This window comes from Arxiozyma heterogenica (assembly GCF_036370985.1).
Source record: "Arxiozyma heterogenica strain weizmannii chromosome Unknown scaffold_5, whole genome shotgun sequence".
Lineage (NCBI taxonomy): Eukaryota > Fungi > Ascomycota > Saccharomycetes > Saccharomycetales > Saccharomycetaceae > Arxiozyma > Arxiozyma heterogenica.
The window spans coordinates 877,166-901,434 of record NW_027042658.1 but is presented as its reverse complement, the minus strand read 5'-3'; the positions used below and the strand labels follow the sequence as shown (position 1 = coordinate 901,434).

General features: G+C 29.9%; 10 protein-coding genes across 10 annotated transcripts; 6 read left to right on the top strand and 4 right to left on the bottom strand.

The window, feature by feature from the left end:
• Positions 1-1,383: 1,383 nt before the first annotated feature.
• On the top strand, positions 1,384-2,301 carry PWA37_004215 (uncharacterized protein; the record flags this gene model as incomplete). Its single annotated transcript, XM_064860711.1, has 1 exon — positions 1,384-2,301. The coding sequence occupies one exon, from the start codon at positions 1,384-1,386 to the stop codon at positions 2,299-2,301; it is 918 nt and encodes a 305-aa protein (XP_064717728.1).
• Positions 2,302-2,487: 186 nt separating this feature from the next.
• On the bottom strand, positions 2,488-4,149 carry PGS1 (CDP-diacylglycerol--glycerol-3-phosphate 3-phosphatidyltransferase; the record flags this gene model as incomplete). Its single annotated transcript, XM_064860710.1, has 1 exon — positions 2,488-4,149. One exon carries the CDS (start codon positions 4,147-4,149, stop codon positions 2,488-2,490), a length of 1,662 nt encoding a protein of 553 aa, XP_064717727.1.
• Positions 4,150-4,579: 430 nt separating this feature from the next.
• On the bottom strand, positions 4,580-5,560 carry LDB16 (Ldb16p; the record flags this gene model as incomplete). Its single annotated transcript, XM_064860709.1, has 1 exon — positions 4,580-5,560. One exon carries the CDS (start codon positions 5,558-5,560, stop codon positions 4,580-4,582), a length of 981 nt encoding a protein of 326 aa, XP_064717726.1.
• A 1,267-nt stretch (positions 5,561-6,827) lies between these two features.
• Positions 6,828-7,365, bottom strand: VMA9 (H(+)-transporting V0 sector ATPase subunit e; the record flags this gene model as incomplete). The annotated part of the gene is made up of 2 exons (XM_064860708.1): positions 6,828-6,960; positions 7,343-7,365. 2 exons carry the CDS (start codon positions 7,363-7,365, stop codon positions 6,828-6,830), a joined length of 156 nt encoding a protein of 51 aa, XP_064717725.1.
• An 874-nt stretch (positions 7,366-8,239) lies between these two features.
• On the top strand, positions 8,240-9,543 carry STP22 (ubiquitin-binding ESCRT-I subunit protein STP22; the record flags this gene model as incomplete). The annotated part of the gene is made up of 2 exons (XM_064860707.1): positions 8,240-8,248; positions 8,377-9,543. The coding sequence occupies 2 exons, from the start codon at positions 8,240-8,242 to the stop codon at positions 9,541-9,543; spliced, it is 1,176 nt and encodes a 391-aa protein (XP_064717724.1).
• Positions 9,544-10,837: 1,294 nt separating this feature from the next.
• Positions 10,838-11,803, top strand: ILV6 (acetolactate synthase regulatory subunit; the record flags this gene model as incomplete). The annotated part of the gene is made up of 1 exon (XM_064860706.1): positions 10,838-11,803. The coding sequence occupies one exon, from the start codon at positions 10,838-10,840 to the stop codon at positions 11,801-11,803; it is 966 nt and encodes a 321-aa protein (XP_064717723.1).
• A 557-nt stretch (positions 11,804-12,360) lies between these two features.
• Positions 12,361-13,308, top strand: SGF29 (Sgf29p; the record flags this gene model as incomplete). The annotated part of the gene is made up of 1 exon (XM_064860705.1): positions 12,361-13,308. One exon carries the CDS (start codon positions 12,361-12,363, stop codon positions 13,306-13,308), a length of 948 nt encoding a protein of 315 aa, XP_064717722.1.
• Positions 13,309-13,891: 583 nt separating this feature from the next.
• On the top strand, positions 13,892-15,283 carry GBP2 (single-stranded telomeric DNA-binding/mRNA-binding protein; the record flags this gene model as incomplete). The annotated part of the gene is made up of 1 exon (XM_064860704.1): positions 13,892-15,283. One exon carries the CDS (start codon positions 13,892-13,894, stop codon positions 15,281-15,283), a length of 1,392 nt encoding a protein of 463 aa, XP_064717721.1.
• A 560-nt stretch (positions 15,284-15,843) lies between these two features.
• Positions 15,844-21,246, bottom strand: BUD3 (Bud3p; the record flags this gene model as incomplete). The annotated part of the gene is made up of 1 exon (XM_064860703.1): positions 15,844-21,246. The coding sequence occupies one exon, from the start codon at positions 21,244-21,246 to the stop codon at positions 15,844-15,846; it is 5,403 nt and encodes a 1,800-aa protein (XP_064717720.1).
• Positions 21,247-21,838: 592 nt separating this feature from the next.
• DCC1 (Dcc1p) lies at positions 21,839-23,167 on the top strand (the record flags this gene model as incomplete). The annotated part of the gene is made up of 1 exon (XM_064860702.1): positions 21,839-23,167. One exon carries the CDS (start codon positions 21,839-21,841, stop codon positions 23,165-23,167), a length of 1,329 nt encoding a protein of 442 aa, XP_064717719.1.
• Between the last annotated feature and the right edge of the window lie 1,102 nt (positions 23,168-24,269).

Here is a 24,269-nt window from a genome sequence, read left to right as displayed (position 1 = left end):
ATTCCTTTCTTCATATCCTTCTTTCTTTCTTTTTTTTTTTTTTTCGTGTTTCACCTATATATCACTTTTTCTTGTTGCTACTGGCTTCTCTCTCCCTCGACTTCATTTCATTGTTCTCTTAGAAATGGAAAGAAATTTGCAAAGGTGTTCAAAAAAAGAAAAGAAAAAGAAAAAAAAAAAGGGTAATTGATTTTTGATTTTTTTGATTTTTTTTATTGTGAAATTTCTTCGGCATTTCCAGAAAAGGAAAATATGTAATTATTCACGACATCTTTTATATAAGCCGATAATTGAAAAACGAATAAAAAAAAACTATGCTTTCACCTTCATAGCAACATACATACATAAATACATACATATATATATATATATAAAGATATAAACAAAAGACCAATAATATCAACTTAACCTATTAACGGCTGTACGACATTAGTTCATGTATAGTACTCTCATTTATGTTTGTTTAGAATATATTCAATAATTTATTCAAGGGAGGTACTGTTTCAATTTGTGGGTATTTACAAAATTAATACATTTTACTATATCTTTTTTAATATGTATTCTTTTATCACATTAGGAGTTTCAAGAAAGGTATTTCTCATCAGTATATTATCATTAGCTGCTTATAATCTTGAATAATTCAATATTTTATGCAAATTTATTTTCTTTTATTTTTAATATATATTCTTGTTAGAAGAAGAAAGAAAGGTTCTTCAGTTTAAACTCTGTCTCACTGAATATCTCATTTTACCCAAAAAGATAAAGATATTGCACAGAACTGGTATATTAAGAAGAGGAACAAAGTAATATTCAAAAATTGCATATTTTTAAAAAAAATAAAAAAAATGGTAGAGAAAAAGAGATATCCAAGAAACTATTCTTAACAGCGGTAAATATATAGCCTGAAATGTTTGTTATTGACTGTTCACATTGTTTTCATACTTTTCCATTCAAAGATGATGTCTAAATAGACTGTTTTTAGTATGTTTATTAATGGACTACATAAAGTTACTTTAGTGTACATTCCGAGGCAAAATCTTACTCATCGACTTTTTTTTTCGTTTTTACATAAAACAAAACAAAAAAAACAACAATCAGCAACAAAAAGCTTTCGTAACAATTTTGTGTTTGCATACAAGGATAGAGCCTATGACGTTTTTTGCTCTATTCTTTCACTTCTTGGTGTTCTTTTCTGATGAATGAAGTTGTAAAGTTAATATATATCATGCATAAAATATTTTGTATCAAATTATTAATAAATTGTTGATGTGCTAAAAGCACAAAGAAGATTGCAAATTTCTTTTTATTATTTATTTACTTATTTATTTTGATTGAGCAATTGCTGTTCATTCTACATGAGAACTGCCATATTCATCTGTTGTTATGTCAACTGAAGCGGATAGAGTGCCTTGGAATAAACCAATACTGGTTATTGGATCGCAAGCATTGGGTTCACTGATTACGCTCCTTGCCATTTATTACCAAAAAAGATACAATAGATTACATAGATCAATTTATGGGTTATCTTTTGATAGTCAATTGTTTCAATTCATACGGCATGTACTAGCTCTATATTGTTCTTTAAACTATTTGTTTAATCCATATATCAAAAGACAATTACAGAAAAGATGTCCATTATTTTATGATTCTCATGATGTTCAAATAATCCCTATATCTTGGGTAATTATGATATTTAATTTTTTACTTGCATGGAATTATTGGTCCCTAATACGACAATTAAAAAAATACGCCTATACAAAACATATTCACCAAGGTTTTTCATCTCTGGCCAAAAGTATTATTTTCATTTTTGCATATTTTTTAGGGATATTTACTTTTTGGTGTGCATTTTGGTTTGGTATATGCCAAGAGAAAGATTCTGGTCTCTTTGGTCTGTTTTGGCTAGACCATGTTAATTATCTTTGGCTACTATCCAATATATTTAATATTTGGTCTTTCTGGCCACAATTATGCATTAACTGGATGGGAAAATGTTGTCAAGGTCTCTCTTCTAGATTTGTCATACTATCATTATTGAGCTCTTTAATAAAATTATTTGGAATTACAATCTTAAATAACTGTGATAAACATGCAGTACCTATGAATCATAATAGCAATCAAGGTGTACCATACTATCAATGGCCATTTAATTTAGAGAATAAATTTGTCATTATTATGGAACTTTTATCCATTATTGGAATTTTAGTTCAGGCACAATATTTTTATCCAAATAATAAACCATATCTACCTAAGGATATTGAAAAGACCAATGTATATGGCCATACATATTCTATAATATAACATGTTATAATTATGACATTAATATTAGTAATTAAATTTCAATTACATATGTTTACTTTTCTATTTTTATTACATTCCTTTATTCTTGCAATCAAAACATTATATAAATTCTGAATAATATTACTTCATAACATAATATATATATATATATATGTGTGTGTTATTATATACATGATTAAAAAACAATTATAACCTTCTGCCCAGTAGCTTTGTAGCAATTTTAACACCTGATTTAACGTGCTTTTCTGGATCTTCCTTAAAATCATTCAAAGTAACATCCTTAGTATTCTTCAATAAATGGTTCAATTCATTATGTAATTTGTTTTGTAAAGACTCATTCTTAGTTAAAATTACAATATTTGATTCCAAATCTAATGAATATGATCTTCTTGTATAATTAGATGAACCTAAAATAGTCAAGAATGGTTGAAATGTATTATTTTGTGTATTTCCAAAGTAGAACCATATTCCCTTGGCATGATATGACCATCCATTAGGTCTATTATGAACACCATTCTCCCATTCTTTAACTAATACATGACTATCTGATTTATTAACTTGCTTTAAAAATTTATATGCTAAATGTAAATATGCTCCTGGCAAATGTTTTGAGACACCTTTGGATTCATAGAAACCATTAGCTTTACTTGAAGCAGTTATTACATTAGAATTAGTACAATTTGATTCTAGCATGGCCCTTCTAATTGATGGGAAGAGATTGAAATATCCAGCAGTAAAGCTCCAATTAATGTTTGGGTTATTTTTGAAATTAATATTTCTCATTATGTCAAACAACAATAAGATTGTTGGTAGCTCAGTAGATTTATCTACTAAAGAATGTTTAAATAATGGTGTAAATTGAGATATGGGAAAAATTACAGTATCCCAATCCTTAACTGTGTTTTTGGGTTCAATAGTTTTCTTATCATGTAAAAATTTTGTAATTATTAAAGATGAATCACGTAAAAATTGAGTTTTGTTCTTTAAAGGTTCTATTGTGGCATTATCCTTTGGCCAGATCAGATATGGCAAACCTGCAATCTCTCCACTATCAGCGTTAATTTCTACTTTATAAGATAGAGAACCGATCAATTGAAGTATTTGAAAATAATAATTGTTTAATTCATTATTTTGGAACAGCCAATATCTGTCTTGTCTGTTTGTAAAATAATCATTGGAAAGATTTGCACCAGAGAGAATAATTTTATCATCATCAAACCCATAAAATTTCATATGTTGTAAACCTAAACCTTCGTTGAATCTTTTAGGGATCAAATGGGATTTCCAACCATGAAAAGCTGGAGTCCTGTAGAGTCTAAATTGAACTCTCTTTGGCCCATGCTCAGATATCAATTTAGCTACTAGTGTAGTTGAAGAATCTTCTGGGAATTCTCTTGTGGATCTCAATCCATCTAATAAAAAGTGGACTTTTAAATTTGGATTATTTGTCAACGCAGTGTCTAAAGTTTGTATAAATTCGTGTTCATCTTTACCCAGGTATAATGATGTTAAAAAGATTCTCTGTTTTGCTAATAAAATATTTTTTAATAAAGTTTGATAGAAATCATTTGGGTTATATAAAAACTTTATTGAGTTACAATCGGAGGAATTAAGGTAGAATCTTGTCGGTACCGATGCTGATAATTGATCGTGGATATGATTGATTATTTTATCTTGTTGATTCTTAGGGATTATATTTTGTACAACTTGATTAGACATGAAGTATAATGACCGTTTTATAGTTGTGATTGTTCCTTTCCCTGTTAAAGTAAATGATGGTACTAACAGTATAGAAGCACTAGGAAACGACCTTGAAATCAATGGAGATTTACATATGAATTTAATCATTACACATAGCCCCTTCCAGATTTTTTAATATATTTAGTTTTATCTTTTTAATTCTTTCGAACTGTTATAGAAAGATATGCAAATATTGGCCTATGGTGATTTATATTTACCATGTAAAATGGTTCTGGAGCTGTTGTCGTAGATATTGAGGTTGTCTCCTCGAGGTTTAAAGATGTGTGTTATAGACATTACAAAAAAATTGAAGGTGTGTGGGTGTATTAAACTTTGATACTAACGCTTACTATTTAGTACTTCATAACAATACTACCATCATTATTTGCTATTAAAAAGCATGGAATAGTGCGTATTTTAATATTTAACAGTAATATTACAATAAATGTCAATGCTATATGTATATGTATATGTGTATGTAAGTGTAAGTGTATTATATATATAAGTGATAAATAATTGTCTATATGTACTCGTAGAGTTACCTTTTACCCCTGCTCTTTCTTTTTTTTAAAGTAGATGTCTTAATTGGAAGAGTAGATGAATCCAATAATTCTATAGAAATATCTATTGAATCAATAGAATTTGTTGACGACACAGGTGACCCTGGTGGTGTTTGGTAGACCGTATCACTCCTTGTCTTAACCTTGTTTGCTATTGATGGTGTAGTAGGTTTACATTTAACCGTAGTGGAATCATAAGTGTCAATGTTGTCATTCTGTTTATTTTGTCTATTCATATTTTTAGTTTTAGGATCAACAAAATCAAAATTTGTTAGCCATTCTAATGGAATAGAGGATACAGAGGAATACTTATTGTTCAATTCTTTTGATTCCACTTTTTCATTGAATTTTTCAATAACTTTTGTAGCAGTATCAAAATTTGTAGTGTTATATTTGGTAGTCATAGGAATATTTATGTTAGTATCATTACCGATATTGCCATCTGTTGTTGAATAATAATATTTCCTAATCAATTTCTCAATGGATGATATTAAAAACGACGATGAACTTGCCAAATGATCGTAGCATTTCTTTAATAACCATTTAATACTGGTTCTAAATCGGAACTCAAAAATATGATCTTTCAGGTAAGTATGAATATGTATGAAACCTAGAATAGAGCCCATTATTGAACCTAATAATATGCCCGACATAAATAACACTAAGCTGTATTGAAATAGAATAATAATTAGGTCTCCATTGACGCCTTTTAAAGTCTTGTCTATGATTGATTGTATTGTGTTATTAGAAATTATATATAACGGGATATTGATTGGTAACGTTACCAATTGGAGGAAACAGCGTGCCATGGTAGTCATTGGTACAACAATTATAAGGTAGAATAGTTTCCATATTGTATAAAGCATATATGAGATCAATTGAAAAGGTTTATGAAAGAGTATAGAGAGTATATTCCAATTAAATGGATATTTGGACAGATGATCTATGCCAAACAGCATTTATATTGAAGATAAGCAAGTATAATAATATGTAGAGATGATCGAGCTTTCTTTAAACTTTACATATAAATGTCCATGTAACTTATGATAAAAGAAAATAAAAAAGAATATAGAAAAGTGCTAATTGAGGGGGAAACAATATTGTTGGATGATCACTTATTGCTATTTAACTGACAGAAGAGTTCCATCTATTAGCGTCAGTTATATCCAATTAAACATATGTTATTATCTCATGCGTTTGTATTATATATTTATGTGTTTGTGACAGTAAAATATGGAGAAAAAAGGAAACCCTAATTAATCAATTTAATTTGTGTGCCGTCTTTCTTTTTTTTTATTTTTTTTTTTGCTTTTTTTTCGATTTTAATTTATTGGCTCAGCGATATTCGTTGCCTCCCTCAAGAGCCAAAACATGACAGGAAAACTATATAAATGGAGAGGAATAATTCTATGTAAAGAGTCAACATCAGGTTTCTTTCCCTTGCCTCTGCGTCTTTGACGACTGGCGGCAGTCTTCCTAGCTGCCCCGTTAAAGACATTTTTTTTGTTTGTTGTCGTTGACCAATCTCTTGCACTATGATCAAGGACCTGAGCAGTGCATAGGTAGGTAGAAGTCATACTACTATCGGCAGGTATAGATGATGAATTTTATATTTGAATAGATTTGTCCCGTACTGTCTAGTACTGTATTTTACCTCACATATGCCTTCTTTTTTATTCATATTATTTTATTATTACCAAAGTCCCCGTTTCCTTTTCTTTCCATTCCTTTCCTTTCACTTCTTTTTCTTTTCTTATTTCAATGTTTCATCACACATGTAGGTATATGTGTGCTCTATAAAACATAGCTATTTATTTAGATGAATTAAATTGCTATATTACATATGGGTTGCTTGTTTTATAGAGTCTCTTGAAACATTGGAGAGAAAAAAGAAGAAAAGTTGTACATCTCATACACTCCTGTTTCTGCCCCATTTTCTCGCTTTTTTATTTAATTTATCTACGGATTACTGGGTTCTAACTTTTGGAGAAGATAAAGCTATCAAACCGAACATGTTGATTTGATACCTCGACTTTCGTTTGGTGAGGTAGATCGTGCATCGTCCAAGGAAGATTTTATTTTGTTATTTCAATCATTGATTTGATAAATGTAAATATATTTCTTCCAAGGTGTGATGCTACAGTTTTTTTCTTTTTATCTTGCTTGTTATCTTATTAACTATCTATGTATATATGTGTACATGTATATAAACTCTTCTATGTGGTCTTACTCGCCAGCAAATTCTGGTCTTAAATCAGATCTCCGTGGTACAACCAACGGATGTAGTTGGGCTAAATATGTGATAGCCCACATTAAAAACATCATGGCCATACTTAGAATTACTGTGCTCCTCCAAACACTGTAAATAAAAGATTAGAATAGAGAAAACAAATTTTAGAAATTATAATATATGAAATGGAAATTAATTTTAGTTAGTTTTTTTTTTTATTTTATTTTCATTTTTGATTTTTGATTTCCTTTCCACGCATTTCTCATGAATACATATTCGTGTTAGTAACTGAATTTAATTTAAATGATACAAAGGGGATTTAGAAAGGGAGAAGGTTCAGCAAAAATGCAAGAGTGATGCTTTTTTTGTCTCATCGTGTATGTCTTAGTAATAATAATAATCAATTAATTGATTAATTGATTAATTACTTTTGATAGCTGAACCAACCTGAAAGCTGAAATTAAAAAAAATAAAATAAAATAAAATAAAATCCTTGTTATAATATACATACGTTCTATTTTCATTTGGGGCCATAAACCAAAATATTGTACATGCTAGCACAACAGTAAAAAATACATCAACAACAGTATAACTATATTTAAATGAACATAATTAAATAGCCATATACTAATCCAGAATAAATCGAATATCAAAGTGTCATATATAGGTATATATATGGATATGGATGAATGGATGGATGAATGTTAGTAAAATAGGAACATATCAGTTAATAGATGGACTAGAGCATTATAAAGTGTCTTGTTTGAAGAATTGTCTTTTTTTTTTGGTGTTATATATGCACACTTTCAGTTTATATACATACAAACTCATGGCACACTTATTATTTATTATTTAATTTCTTGTCTCTTTATTTCTTTATTTATTATTTCCTCTTTATCGATAAATGTGGATAGGAAGCTTGTATGAAGAGTTTATTTTTTATTTGATATATTATTATTTCTTATTTTTTGTTTAGTATTACTCTTCACCATTCGTTTAACATTAGAGAGAAGTTATAATTCAAATATATGGAAATTTTGTATACATTACAATAGTTGTATGGATATTAAAAATATAAGATTGATTTGCTATTTTATCAAAAGGGTTGGGTTTGTGTGATTTGAAAGAACCAAAAGAAAAATAAAAAAAAAAAAGAAAAGAAAATGAAAATAAAAAGAAAAAAAATTTGCAGTAACAATTATGAGAAAAGGTTGATAAGTTTTAATAAAAAGTAATATGTATAATCATGTTCATATCACTATCGCTGTCGAAATGGTGGAATCATATAAGTAAGATAGATAATATTTCAATAGTATATTAAACACATGGGTACTATTACTACTACTACTACTACTACTACTACTACTACTACATAATAATAATAATAATAATAATAATAATAATAATAATGGATCAAGTGGACCGATAGATAACATTCCTAGATCAGTTATTGATTGGTTACAACAGAATATATATAAACTGTATAAGATAGATCCACGGACCACGTTTAACGATTCTTTGTTAGCTTTATCATTATTTAAACAGAATTTAAGACCACGGACACGTGTATTTACAGATTCCAGAGGCAAATCACACCTATTACTTTGTTTCTATGGTAAATTCAAAATTGTATCACGAATCAAAAACAATAGCAGTATTGGCAATGATAATGGTATATATGCAGATGAAGAGTTGGAGGAGATACCTGTATTAATATGGATAGAAGAAGATTATCCATTGAGCCATCCGTTATGTTATTTAGATCTAGAGCAAATTGACAAGGATTGGGTAATAAACATTGGGAAAAACATTGATTCAAATGGACAGATCTACTTGCCCTTTTTCAAGGATTGGAATGACCAAGATTCGAATTACAATATTATCAATACGATTAAAAATTTGCAAAATACTATCAATAATGAAGTCTTATTACGTAGAAAACAACCTTTATTGCCACCAAAAGTGAGGGATATAGATATAAGTAATGTTATTACTGCTACTGCTATTGCTACTACTATAATCCCACCAGCGATTCCTGAAAGACCGAAACTACCCACAACAACAACGGCAGGTAGTATACTACAGACAGATATTAAACCAGAAGAAGAAAAGATAGTAGATTTAATGGATACAGATATTATATCAACAGATCTATTATCACGGTCAAATGTAGAGAATAGTACCACACATCAACAGCAAATAGATGAGTTATCAGATTTATTAAATAAGTTGGAAATAATGGAAGAGGAAAGGATAAAGCAGGTGGAAGATATAAAGTTGAATGAAATAGATGAATCAATAAGACAATTTCAAGAGACATTGGACTATGAAAACAAAGAGATGGATAAGATGAAATCACAAATAGGTATGACACGAGATTTAGTGATTAATAAGATAAAAGGTTTAGAAGAAATTGAGTTGAATTGGTCAGAGAGATATAGAAAGATAAACGATGTTTTATTAAGTGATAAAGATAATGATGAAGAATATAATTTTCAAACGACTGAGACATTAGGATTAAATCAATTATATGGTTTAGTAGCAGAGGATATGGCATTAGATGATACAATATCTGTTTTGAATGGATTATTATCTAAGAAAGGTATTACTGTGGATATATTTATAAGAAAGACACGAGATTTAGCCAAAAGACAATTTATGATTAGATTGCATATTGAAAAGATATATAACATGTTAAATGAATCAGCATAAGGAAAAGAAAAGAAAAGAAGGAAAAGAAGAAAAGCATTATTATCTATCACGAAACTACCCATTAGTGCTATGCACATATATGTATATCCCTCCTCCTCCCCTGTTAGAATATATATATGTATATGTATATGTGGAAAGAGAAACAGATAGACAGGTAACTATTGAATTATATCGTAGATAGAAGGTAAAGAGGTCAAGGTGGGTCAAGTCCTTTCACTGGATGTTATTACTACAGCTACTATAGCCACTTTAGATATAAACAGTTGTAAAGATGGGGATATTCCTCTGCAATTCTCTTGTTCGAATTCCTTGTTCGAATTTCTTGTTCCCCAGATATTTTTTCCTCTCCTCTTCTTCCCTTTCCCGCCATGCATTCGCCAGACAGGATAGAAAAAACGGAAAGAAAAGAAAAGCGAAACCGCTATTGAAACACCCATGCATCCAGCATATATAGAAAAGAGTCCGGTAGACTGTTGGATAGTGTAAAATACGTAGATATTTCAGAAACAGGAGGAGATTATCATTATTATTATTATTATTATTATTATTATTATTATTATTGTTGTTGTTGTTGTTGTTTTAATAATAACAATAAATAAAAATTCAGATTGCTCTTCAGATCTGCTTTCCTCTCCCCAATTCACCCACTGTTCATCCAGCCGTCTCTGTGTTTGCTTGTGCATCTTTTGTTTTTGTCACGAGCCACGGCCGCGAGACACGCGGCAGCAGAAGAAAAACAAAAGGGAGAGTTCTTTTTTTTTTTTGCTTTTATTTTCTATTTTGAGTCATTTGTCCCGTTGGATTTCTTCTGCTATATTTTGTGTTTCTGTGTTTCTTTTATGTTTCTTTTATTTTATTTTTTAGTCATTTCGATTTTTTACTGGGATGATTGTGTGGTTTTCTTACTTTCTTTTTCTTTTTCTTTTTTCTTCTTGATGTTTGTTAGTGGTTGATTGATTCAATCGATTGATCACGAATTTTTCAGCTATTCGATTGTATATATATTATACTATAAAGCATGTTACTAAATTTCACTGCATGCATTAATCTGTCTCCACATCTGCACAATTACACACAAACACACATATATATATATTCATATTCATATATATATATATATACGTATATCCAAACTCTTAAATTTAGGATTGGTAGAGCTGAAAAAAAATAGATTAAATAAAATAGATTTTAGTATTTTAATTGAATAGAAACTATCCAATAAACTAAGAGATCTTCTTTTATTCTATTCTATCTCTAATTTTTTTTTTCTATTAGGATATAAAAAAAAAAAAAGATGATAAGAACCTTATTAAGTGGGTCTATCAAAAGATCCGCTACTGTCTCTTCATCCTTTATTCGTCATAGTTCTTCTTCTACTAGTGCTTTAGCTTATAAAAGACTACATAAACATCATGCTAATCCTCCATTACCCATATTAGAAACTCCAATATGGAACGCTAATGCTGCTGTATCCTCTATTATATACGAGACTCCTGTTCCTTCTTCCCAACCAAGAAAACAACATGTGTTAAACTGTCTAGTACAGAATGAACCAGGTGTCTTATCTCGTATTTCCGGTACTTTAGCCGCAAGAGGCTTCAATATCGATTCTTTAATCGTCTGTAACACCGAAGTTAAGGATCTATCGAGAATGACCATCGTCTTGCAAGGTCAAGACTCCGTTATCGAACAAGCTAGAAGACAAATCGAAGATCTCGTGCCTGTCTATGCTGTGTTGAATTACACCGATTCTCAATTGGTTAAAAGAGAATTGTTGATGGCAAGAATCTCTCTATTGGGCTCCGAATATTTTGAAGATTTGTTACTACATCATCATCAGTCTACTGTTCCGTCATCTGTTGATACCTTCGCCTCTGATGGTAATAAAGGTCCCTCTGATGCCGATTTGATCAACAAGATTAGAGATCAACCATACCATCCTTCAAACATGCCTGCCTCTGAAGTACTAAGAAAGAAACATGAACATCTAAACGATATCACTGTCTTGGCTCAAAATTTCGGTGGTAAAGTCGTGGACATCAGTGAGACAAGTTGTATCGTGGAGTTGGCTGCTAAACCTTCCCGTGTCTCAGCTTTCTTAAGGTTAGTGGAACCATTCGGTGTTCTGGAATGTGCTAGATCCGGTATGATGGCTTTACCAAGGACTCCATTACAAACCTCTACCGAAGAAGCTGAAGGCTCTGATGAACAAGAAAAAATTAGTGAAATTGTTGATATTACTCAATTACCACCAGGTTAAGTTGGAGAAAAAAAAATTAAAACAAGTTAGAAAAAAAAAAAAGAGAGGGAGAGAGAGAATAGATTAAATTAAAGAAATTACACTTCGTAATCTTAAGAAAAGATAACATGATATACCATATATTATATATATATAGGTACAAATATGTATTTATGTCTTTTTTTTGTTTACGATAAATTTATCTGTCTTTTGGTGTTTAATGTTAAAAAGAATATATATTGATGCAGTTATATGGATTTTTTTTTGTTCTATTTCTTTTAATTTGTTCTTTCATGATTTTCGTGATTTTTGTAGTATTAATTTTAATTTCCTTCAAATTTTTTTTTATTTTTTATTTTTTTGGAATCTTTTCTATTCTCTAATTTAAAGAGGTGATGATTACTGATAATATGGAAAGTGTAATATAACTTGGTACATATATACATATATACATACATACAAGTTGTGGTTTTCTGTTTTCTGTCTTTTTTGTTTTTCTTTTCTTAAATGTAGTCACTATGTGCTTGCTCTATTTTGACACTAGATTTACCACAGAACATAACTTATAGCTATTGAAAATGAGTAATAGCAATACAATTGAATGGAGTCAAGTTATAGGTCTTTTACAAGATATTTTAAATATAAATGAGGTGCAATCTTTGGATTCGCTACTAGTTAAGGAAAAGAGTACAAATGAACAGAAAGACCAAGTCAAATTACTGGAACTTTTGGAAAGAATTCAGTCTAACGATAATAATACTTCAGCTTTTCAATCTGTTGATGATGATGAACAAATTGAAACAAGTCTAAGACTGCTTCAAGATCATTTACAAAATATTATCAAATCACAGAAATTATTGGATTCCATGATACTGAAATTAGCTAAAATAATAGAAACTTCTTTCATTACTCAGTCACAAACAAACACATACAAAAATAGTAATAGTAATAGTAATAGTAATAGTAATAGTAATAGTAATAGTAATAGTAGCAGTAGCAGTAGCAGTAGCAACAACAGTAATAGTAGTAGTAATGTCAATGCCAATGGGAAACAATATTGGACAAGCGCATATAATCCTGTTGGTTTGATTCCATTGCATTCAGAAGTAGCATACAAGCCAAAACAAAAAAATAGTGTAGATGAGGAGTGGTTCCAATGTATAGTCATCAAGATATCAAACGATGGCCTGAAATATGAAGTTCAAGATCCTGAACCTGACGAGATGGGTAATTCAGGGAAAATCTTTAAGTGCAATTGGAAAGAAATCATACCTATCCCATCTTCAAGAGTCAAAAGTTCGATGAAACCTTATCCAATGGGCACTAAAGTGTTGGCTAGGTACCCTGAAACTACCACTTTTTACCCAGCTGTGGTAAGTAGAGAAAATAGAAAAGATACTAAGATTTGTAAGTTAAGATTTGATGGTGAAGAAGAAGTTAATAAAGAAACAGAAGTAGATAGACGGTTTGTCCTGCCCTTCCCAACAATATCGGCATTTCCTGTTAATAATGCTAAAAGATCATAAAACGACAAAATAAGAGGTAAATAAACATAAAATAAAGCATATCATAGTGCATCTTACTCTATCACAGCATAGAAAAGTGCTACAGAATGTACATAAATATTTTCACACACACACACGCACGCACATACACACATGCATATACACATACACAGATATGAATATAGATATAGATATAGGGTGAAAGAGAGTGAGAGGGAGATGTAGAGATGGTTTAATTAATATTTCTTGTGTTTTCTTCACTTCAGCGAACTTTGATTTTTATTTTTAATTTTCTTTTAAATCTAAGAATTTTTTTTCTTTGCTGTCGTCTGAAAAGCGCAAAAGAAGAGAAGAGCAGTTATATTATTTAGTCTAGGGTTATATTTATGGATGGATGAATAGTAGCAACTTAACGGTAGGATAGTCACTATATATATATATATATATATTATAATTAAAGATATTGTATATAAAAACAAAAAAGCAAACAAAGGATATACACTTTGTTTTTTCCTTTGGCTTTCCACTATAGAAGGGGCATTGCATATTTTAAAGATTCAAAATAAATTAAAAAATAAAATAGAAAGAAGCATTCCAAGATACTATGGATGAAACACTAAGTAGCAGAAGTTACGATGATTATCGTAGCAGATCAAGATCTCCGTCACGGCGTGGATATGGAAACTATGAAAATAACTACCATGATGGTGTAGACCCATACTACGATGATTCAAGAAGAGGAGGTAGATATGGTGGTGGTAGAGGTAGAAAAGGTACTAATTTTCGTACTGGTCGTAGAAGAGGCGGTAGATACGCAGGACCTATAAGCAATTCTTTCAGAAGAGAACGTCCTGGTTTCCAGGTACGTAAATATGACCCACCACCAACAAATGTTACACCAGTAGATAGAAATTATGACAATACCATATTTGTCGGTAATCTATCATTTGATTGCACTGCTGAAGATTTGAGAAATTTGTTCATTGAAGTAGGTGAAGTGGTGTCTGCCGATATTATTTATTCTCGTGGTCGTCATAAGGGGATGGGAACAGTGGAATTTACTGATCCTCGGATGGTAAAAGATGCTATAAATCAATTTGATGGTATCACTTTTATGGATCGTGAAATATTTGTGAAACAGGATCGTGCACCTCCAATTTCAGATAAGCATAATAGCGATTATAATAATGAAAATGATACCATTGTTGGTAGTGGTAGCGGAAGAAGATTAGAATTTTCCAGTAGAGATTCTATAAATTCAACTTGGGGAGTTCGTCCATCTCCATTACAATTACAGTCACAACATGGTCAGTTAGATGGATATGAAGTGTTTATTATCAATTTACCTTATTCGACTACATGGCAACAATTGAAAGATCTTTTTAGAGAAGCAGGTGATGTGATTAGAGCAGATGTCGAATTAGACTATAGAGGCTATTCAAGAGGTTTTGGAAATGTTTTTTTTGCAACAAAGGAGGAAATGTATAGAGCTATTGAATTGTTCAATGGGTATGAATTGGAAGGTAGAGTGCTAGAAGTTAGAGAAGGTCGTTATAACTATTTATTGGAAGAAAATAATGATTATAATTATAGAGATGAAGGAAGATTCGATAATTCAAATGGTGGAAGAAGAAGGAGTAGAAGACCAAGAGATTATTATATGGATGAAGAACAAAGACAAGAAAGAGAATATGATGTGCCAGGCTCAGATTTTCTAGAAGGTATGGTAGGTGGGGGTGAAAAGAATAATTTTGTTTATTGTTCTAATTTGCCATATGCAACTTCGTCGAGTGATTTATATGAATTGTTTGAAAGTTTTGGGAAAGTAGAAAGAGCAGAATTAAAATTTGATAAGACTGGTGCTCCGACAGGTATTGCAGTTGTTGAATATGTTGATGCTGACACAGCAGAAATTTGTATTGAAAGATTGAATAACTACAATTATGGTGGAAATGATTTAGCAGTGTCTTATGCACAACATAACACTAAGTTATGACTTTTCATGAAAAAAAAAGAAAAAAAAACATAACAAAATATAAGATAGAATATGAAGGAATAATAGAAAGAAATAGAGAGGGAGACAAGTTTATTGAGCGATTATAACTGCCCTTATTTGTATTCCTCTGTTTATCGGTCTTTTCTTTATTTTTTTAATTGTAATCTCTTTACATCAATATAACATTAGTATTAATAGCTATGATAATCATGATGAAATATTGTAACATTATACTTTTAAAATATATTAGTAGTATTTTTTTTGTTTAGTTCCTGTGTTGTTTTATTGTTGATATACACCTATTTTGTTGGCTATTTATTTATTACTTATATGCTTTTTGAACTGAAACTTCAAAAGATATTTTGATGTAAAAGAGAAAACAATAAAAAATCATTCCTTCCCAGAAGAAGAAGATTGAATGATTCTCTATATGTTCTCTTTGTTTCCTATTGTGTTTATATATAATGTTATTTGTTTTAAATTTTATACTTTTTTCTCTTTTTGCTTAAGATATTATATATAGCATATATATATATATATATATATATTGTCTATGGATTTTATTTTATAAAGTTTAATTTTTCAGGCTTATCATTTTGATAATCAACATCTGATTCACTTGAAATATCACTAGTATCTTGGTCGAAAATTGTAGAATTTCCTAAATTTGAACCACTTATAATATCAGCCAAAAATGCAAACGAGGAATCTTTAACTAAATCATCGTTTTTAGACTTAGAACTTGTTTCATGAATTATTGTGTTATTTGTCACAGAATTTTCATTATTTGTTTCAGTTTTATTCTTGTGAGGACTTACTGCAAAATCTAGTTTGCTTGGAGATACCCAAATTGGATCCTCCTCATTGGGTTTGCCTAGTAGTTTGCTTGAATTACCATGTCCTTTGTTGTTAATAGGACTTATTCCTGACATCAAGTCTCTCGTTAATCTATATACAACAGGAACTTTATCCTTTTGCTCTAATTTAGGTGCTTCTTTCCATATATTTGAAATAACTGAGTCTTCACTTGTGTTTTTATCCTCTTGAACAAGTACGTTTTTATTGCTATTGTCAAATACGGAATTATTTGTTGTGGAATTGAAAGTCATATTAAAGGAACTAAATTCTAGATCAGCTAATAAGGAATGTGCAGTGTCACTGCATGAATTATTCATTTTTGAGCTATCTAGGGTTTGTTTATTACCATTCTTTGAAGATATAATATCATGTAAATCAGTATTATTGTTAAGAAATTGTTTAGTAGGTGTATCATCAACATTAGAAGATTGAACAGATGTGTTATTGATAGAATTATTATTAAAACTTTTACCAATAGTAGTGTCTTCTGGGGCTTCTAATGTAGTATCCCTTTCTATGGTAGTATCCATTTGATTTGAGTTATGAATTTTATTGAAAACATCTTCAGGTTCTTCCGAGGGTGTAAGATATGGTTTATTATCTAAGCTTTCGACAGATGGATTATAGATACCTTTTAAGTCCTCTTGTGATGCAAAAGAAAGTTCTAACCACCGCTTATCAGGACCTGGGACAATTTCTGATGGGAATGAGAAATCTGAGGTAATGTTGGTATTCTTATTAAAAAATCTATTTAGAGGTACTTTATCAGTACTAATAACTGTGTCAATATTTTTTGAAGGGCTTGTCGCATTATTAATTATCTTGTCAGTATCCTGGACCACTGTCTGATTTACATATCTGGGTGGAGAACTATGTAGCACCTTGAATGGAGAGGGTCCCTTTGGTTTTAATGTTGGAGTGCTTTCAGAAAACATAGATTCAACCATTTTTGTCACACTTTTATCTAGGCTTTCAATAATTACACTATCTTTAGAGTCTTCTTGAATTTCTAGTATTCCTTTGGCATCTTCATTAATATTTTTAGGGGTCGTAAAACTTTTGCCTAATGTAGTGGTTGCAAACTGCTGTAAATTGCCAATCAAAGATGAATCGTTGTAGTTTTCCGATGGTTCTTCAGGTACGCTTTCCATCTTATGCTTTTGTTCATTAGGATCCAATAATAACTCATTATTTAAAGAAGAAATACTAGGAATTCTTTTCCAATTATATTTTGCATCATTTTCATCTAAAACCATTCTCATGCCCTGGAATAATTCGATAAATGAGGGCGATCTTTCAAAGGATATGAATGGTTTCGAAATTTTGATGTTTGGTAGTTGAGGAAAAGCTTGAAACTTGTTAGAGTCATTGTTGGTACTATTTTCTTTAAGTTCAGTAGTTGGTGTGTTTGAATCGGCTGTCGGTTCACTATCACCGATAACGTTCTTTGTCTCAGTAGTTGTATTAAAAGTTGTATTTTCTGGTTCTTGGTTTTTGACAGTTGAAACACTTCTACTGGAGGAAACAGACACCACTGGTGTACTTATTATTGTTGATACTTTAGCATTATTATTATTATCGTTAGTGTCTTTGTTACAAATGGATTCTTCTTGACTCGTAACAGGTTTGGTGTTGTAAGTTCTTTTTTTAATTGTTGGAATATCTTCAATAAAATCACCAAATAAATCATTATTAAAAACTTGGCTTTGAGTTGAAATATCCCCAATTAAACCCTTATTTACGATATCTCTTGTTTTTATAGTTGAATGAGATATTTCTGTTGTATCAAGTTCTGAAGATTCTTTTCCACTATTTGTAGAATGATTATTGTTTATTGAATCATTGGTGTTCTTTTGAAGTGCTTTTGATAGCATTTCATCATTTTTAATAGACTTGTTATGATTTGAAGAAACAGAACCTTCCGATATTCTGATTGTATTCTGATTATCTGTTGAGATGATTGGTTCTTTATTTGTTGTATTACCTTTTTTTGTATTTTCATCCTTGTTTTGTTTCGCCAAATTTATTTTATTTTGATATTTATTATCTGTAGTTTTGGGATCTTTGTAATCTGTATTTTCATTGGAATCATCTGTAATGAGATTTGATTCAACCTCATTTACAATAAGCTCAATGTTTTTTACAAAGTCTGTATTTCGAACCACAGAAGGAATTCTTGCTTGAGAAGTAGATCCCTCATTTTGCAGCTTAACCGATGTTTCAATTGAGATTCCACTATCCACATCTTTTTTGTCTTTTTCTTCTGTGGTAGGCTTTTCTGTAAGTGATGGTAGATTTATATTTGATAATCTATTTCCTTTAGCTGGTGTTTGTATTTTTTTCATTGATTTTGGAGTAGGAATTGCGGTCACATTTTGGTTACCTTTATTATTTAACCTATGGTTGTTGACCGCAATTGGCTTACTAATTTTTGTCTTTTTAGCTTTGGGCTTAGATTTTCCAAAGATATTTTTTAAAACACCAAAAAACTTAGTTTTCTTTTCTTTGTTACTATAAGCAACACTTGGGGTTGGTTTGTTGTTTATTTTATTAATTTCTTTCTTCACTGGTGGTGTAGGTTTTTTGACAGTAGTTTTTTGAATCATATGTTTTGTTTTTGTTGAACTGGGGATTTTATTTTTTTCATGTTTTTCTTCACTAGCAGTATCTTTAAGATCGCTTTTATGACTTCTGAATGTGGTTATAGTACCGTATGATTGTTTATTTTCACTATTAACTTGTTGGAGAATAAATTTTTGACTACTATTATCAGAATTAGTGGAAAGAGGGTCGTCTGTGATATTTTTTATATTATTTAGTAAGCTAATATTACAATTCATTAAATCCTTGATATATGGTGATTTAATAGAAGAATAATATGATATTACGTGTTTGGAGATATTTTGTACGATTTCGCTAACAATTCCGTTAGAGGGATGTTCCATAGTTAGTTTGCCTTTATCTGCTGATAAGATAGTGAACTTGACTATCTCCTCAGTTTCATTTTTATTAATAAATTCAGCAAAGATTGCTAGTTGAAGTTTATGTTTAATTAAAAATGAGGGATTGGGTTTAATATTTAAAACAAGTGCAAATGGTGATTTTATTCTTTCGTTATTATAGGCATCTAATTCATGAGCAGTTGAATACATTGTTATATCATTTTTAACTGCCTTAAATAAATGAAATGCTGTATCTTTTTCCAGAATTTTAGCCTTTGTAATTAAGTCTGAAATATAGGACACACTGATACTTTTGGGGTTGGCTAATTGGCATGTAATTGAGAATGAATTATCCCCCTTAACAGAATCAAAACGTAAGAAAGTCTCGTCATAGACAGACACAAAGACATTGTCAATATAACTATATTTATCAACTTTTAATTTTGGTATCTTAGGAGGTAGTGGAATTTCATTTATCAAAGAATTCATCAAGATATCTGATATGAAAGGTTTATGTATTCCATCAGAGGTGTAATATTTTTCAAAATCAATTATACTTAAAAACACAACATAATCACTGAATATAACAAGGATACTTCTATTATTTGATTTTGATGTTTCTATTATATCATATACTCCAACAACACGTCTTTTTAACCATTTATATTGTAATTCCACTGGCCAACCTTTAGCTAGTTCAGTTAATATTTTTCCAGAAGGCGTAAATACTCTCGTATCATATGAACTTAACGGTTTATCTAATTTCCCAAATGAATCAATTACATCAATAACGTTTGTATATTCTTTTTCAGCTAGTATTTTATTTTTATCAGATGACCACTTTTTCTTGTTTTGATATAATCTGTCAATAATTAATTTTAATTTAATTAACTTCTCTTGGGGTCCTTTAATAATAGTTTCAAGTTTTAATTCCGTATAAGTATTATTCTCTGGTAAAATGTCATGAAAATTTCTTAAAAAGAGTTTAATATCCTTACTAAAATTTTTAGTAGCAGCTTCGTGTCTTGTATATGCTTTATAGAAATACGGTATAGTTAAACTGCAAGCTTTTAAAACTTCCAATGATCCATAAGGTGCTGCAGCTTTTAGTGAGTCCAGAAATATACAATTTATTCTTGTAACTTCATCAATAGTTGGTGGGAATAACCTATTTAATTTGGTGGTAGATAATCCATCGATTTCATTGTTTAACACACGGACTCTTAATGTGATCAAAACTTTTTGCAAAAAATCAACTAAATTATATGTAAAATTAGATTGAAACTGTAAAAATTCATTAATTATTGCTTTCACTAAAGGACCATCGTTTTCAATAGATGATTCATCATCTGGGGGTTTGTAGTTATATTCAGTTTGTTCAGGGGAATATTCGGTGATTGGATTAAATAGTTGCTCTAACTGTTCACCCAAATGGAAAACTAATTTGTTGTTGGCATCAATATAAGTTTCATTATTTTCATATACTACGTCAAGTAAGATAGATTTAATTGATCTATTTGAGGAAAATACCCCTATTTCTTTTAGTTTCTTTCCTAGTCTCTCTGGAATCAGAGATGTGAAAATTTGGCATTTACTACCTAATTCACCCGAATAAGTTTGATCATAGTCAAATTTCAAGGGATATTTAGGTGCAATTACCTGAATTTGATCATTAGTTAATTGTGTGAATTTTTGTAATAAAGATACAGCTAATGCTCTTCTAACGTTTGATTGTTGTTTATCTTGAGGTAGATTTTCGATAGCTGGATAGTATTTTGAGTTATTTGTGATATCAATACATGGCAGCACAGTAAGCCCTAGTTTATCTAATATGACAGAGGAAATATTTTTGGTATCCGGGTCCTTAAATATGATAATTAAAAATGGGCCCCATAATAATTTATCATTGTTATAATAAATAGTAGAATCAATAAGTATTTTATTAAACCATTCTTTGTTTTTGACTTTTGAAAGAAAGTTTTGTAAGTCGGAAGAGTTATTAATGGAGGGTATAAGATTATTAGCCACATGCAATTGTAAAGTTAAATCGGGTTTTTCATCTTTTTTACCCTTGTTATCTTTATTATCACTTTGATTATGATCATTCCTTACTTTCTCCTCTTGGGAGTAGATCGACGATAACTCAGGATTCATCTGCAACATTTTGAAAAGATCAAAATGAAAAGTTAAGGAAAGATAGGGTAAAATATGGAGGTATCTATTTTATTTTAAATAATTACCCTTTTTATACTATGTGTAAATATTATGAATAGTTAATTTTTGGTCAGTTGATATAGTTAATATGTAAATAGAAATATACAGTTGTATGCATCTGTCATTCAAAATCCTTGTGGTTTTGATTTATACCTCGAGAAAAAAAGACAAAATTTTTGATCTGAAAATGTACAAAATAGGTAATAACTTCAAGAAAATTTTCCTGTTTTGTTCTTCGAGAGAGGACCCCATCTAAATAATCAGTAATCATACTTAAAATAACAGATATAGACATAGATATAGATATATAGACAGCAGGAATATTGGTGTCATAAGACTAATAGCTTAGAATTTGTAAGTAGAAAAGTTAGCAAAAAACAAAGGAAGTAATTTTGTTTTACTAGATTTTTTTTTAGTTTTGTATTGGGACGTTTGTATGACACCATTTACATTTTGTTTTTCTTCTCTGAAACAAAAATATAGGATTAGTTTATAGTATAAAACACGTTATTAGGATAAAAAAAATTTATTGCCTTTTGGTATGACTAGAATAAATTTATATAGTAAAATGAAGTTGGATTCATCTTATAAGTTAATTCAATTGACACCAGATCTATTGAAAGTCATTGAACAATCTACTAATAATAAGAAAGAGAAGAAGGAGGATGAGAAGGATGAAAATAGTAGTAATGGTCAAGGCTATAAGACTTTTCCTACAGGATTGGCATTTAAGACGATAGATATGAAAGCTAATCAGATAAATAAAAATGATGTTGTACTTTGTTCTTCAAATAAAACATGGTTATTGAGACAAAAAAATCATTCTAATACAGTTTTATTGATGAAAGAATATAAACCCGATAAAAAGATTGTTTTACCTGAAAACTTGTTATTTGGTAAAAAGGAGCAGCCAACTTTAGATTTACTTGGCTTTAGTAAAACCACATATGAATATGAGACAAAACCAATTCAAGGAAAGATAAATCTAGATTTGATTCCTATATTTGATGGCGAATTGAACTTTGGGAAAGATTTTATTTATCAAGAGAAAGATGAAGACAGTAATAATAATAATAATAATAATAATAATAATAATATATCAAGTCGATATTTAAAAAATTTTGATGAATTGGTGGAAAATAGTGCTTGTTCAAGAGAAGAATGTTTAAAGGAATGGCATGAAATGGGTGGATGTAAAATTAATGGATATATATGTATTTTCTCAGAAGCGTTTATGACAAAGGCATTACATGTTACATTGGTGAGTATATTAGGTGGATCAATTGATATGAATGAATTAGATTTAAAAGAGACTTTTAAATTAGTGACAAGAGATATTGATGAAGATTACAATCCATATACATTGGAAGTAATTAAAACAGTTCTAAATAAATTTGGTACCAAAAGATTGAATGATGGGAAAATGGTTGGTAATGACAATAATAAAATATGTTGGAAGTTAAATATGGATATTATAGCGAAATGGTATGGTAAGCAGGCCCTACTAAAATATGCAAGTCAACATAGTGTACCTATTGATGAATTTTTAATTAAATGGAAGTCCTTATTCCCACCGTTTTTTCCATGTGATATAGATATTGATATGTTACGTGGTATGATATATAAACCGGATGTTAATTCGATTCAATACATGTCACGAGATATATTACCAATGGAACCTAAAGAAAGGTTCAAACTTTTGTTTAAATTACAGAGTAATTGGTTATTGGAAGATATTGCACCATATGTTGAAGAGTTAAATGTAAGAGGATTAAAATTAGATAATTTTATAATGAAATATGCACGTCGTAGAAGAGTCACGTCACCTAATAGCAAAAGTAAGAGTCTAATAATTATATCAAGTAGATAAGATCATGAATTTATATTATCTCGTAAGATTTTATTGCATTGTTTATATATTTTATTAGAGTGATGACTCGAGGAGGGGAGGGGAGTAAACAAATAAAACAGTTTGAGTTGTGAGAATGTCTAAGAACTCTGTTTACGGTTGTGAGAACGGGGGAAATGGTGGCATTTAATATATAATAGTAGCATAAGAGATATCTTCTTAAATTGCCAAAAGAGCAATCAAATAGATCATGAAAAAAAGAAAAAAAAAATAGAGGATAAGAGAAAAGAGTAACTCTAAATCATGTACTCAATTTCAGCTAAATTTTATTTTATATGTTCTATGTATGGTACTCATCCAAAATAATACTCTGTCGTTACATTTGTAATAAGAAATCTACTTTGCCTTATAATTATTACTTTAGTGTAAACTACCATATAATTTTGTATACAATAGTTTCATTTTTCCAATTAATTGTATAGAGGTAGTATCGTTATTAGAAAAATACAATTTTTTACTCCAACTCTAAACATTTTGAATTTAATTGAAAAAAAAAAATATAAACGTTAATATACAAGGTTATGCTTGAAGAGGAAGATATTTTTTAACTGTAACTTTTTCATTTATTAATACATATATTTTATTAAAAGCATATACACATACGGAACCGTCTACTCTATATAATTATATGCTCCAGAACAATATAAAAAGAATTTGCTCTACCGTATGAGAAAAAATGAAACTGTCTTGTCTATATTATACAGGTATGTCGGCTTTATAATCTAGCTTGAATTTACTAACTTACATTAAAGTGTGGTTAGGGCGTGCATAAATACGTGTGGATCCACAGTCTCAAATGTTTAACCCTCTCTTTCTTTTCCCAAGAACGATTCCGTAGCTTTCCGCTCAATCCGCAGGTTTCAGAACGGCGGAAAAAAAAAGAAGTTTTCTGTACACCCATGCACCCTCGCACCCCATAAAACGATTTAAAAAGAGAAAAAGAAAAAGTTTCTGTGTGGGTGTACTGATGTATATATAAAATATGGGGTGTACATCATATATTTGTATCATATTATATATTATTTATATATATTATATTATATGTTTCCCATCACTTGAAGGA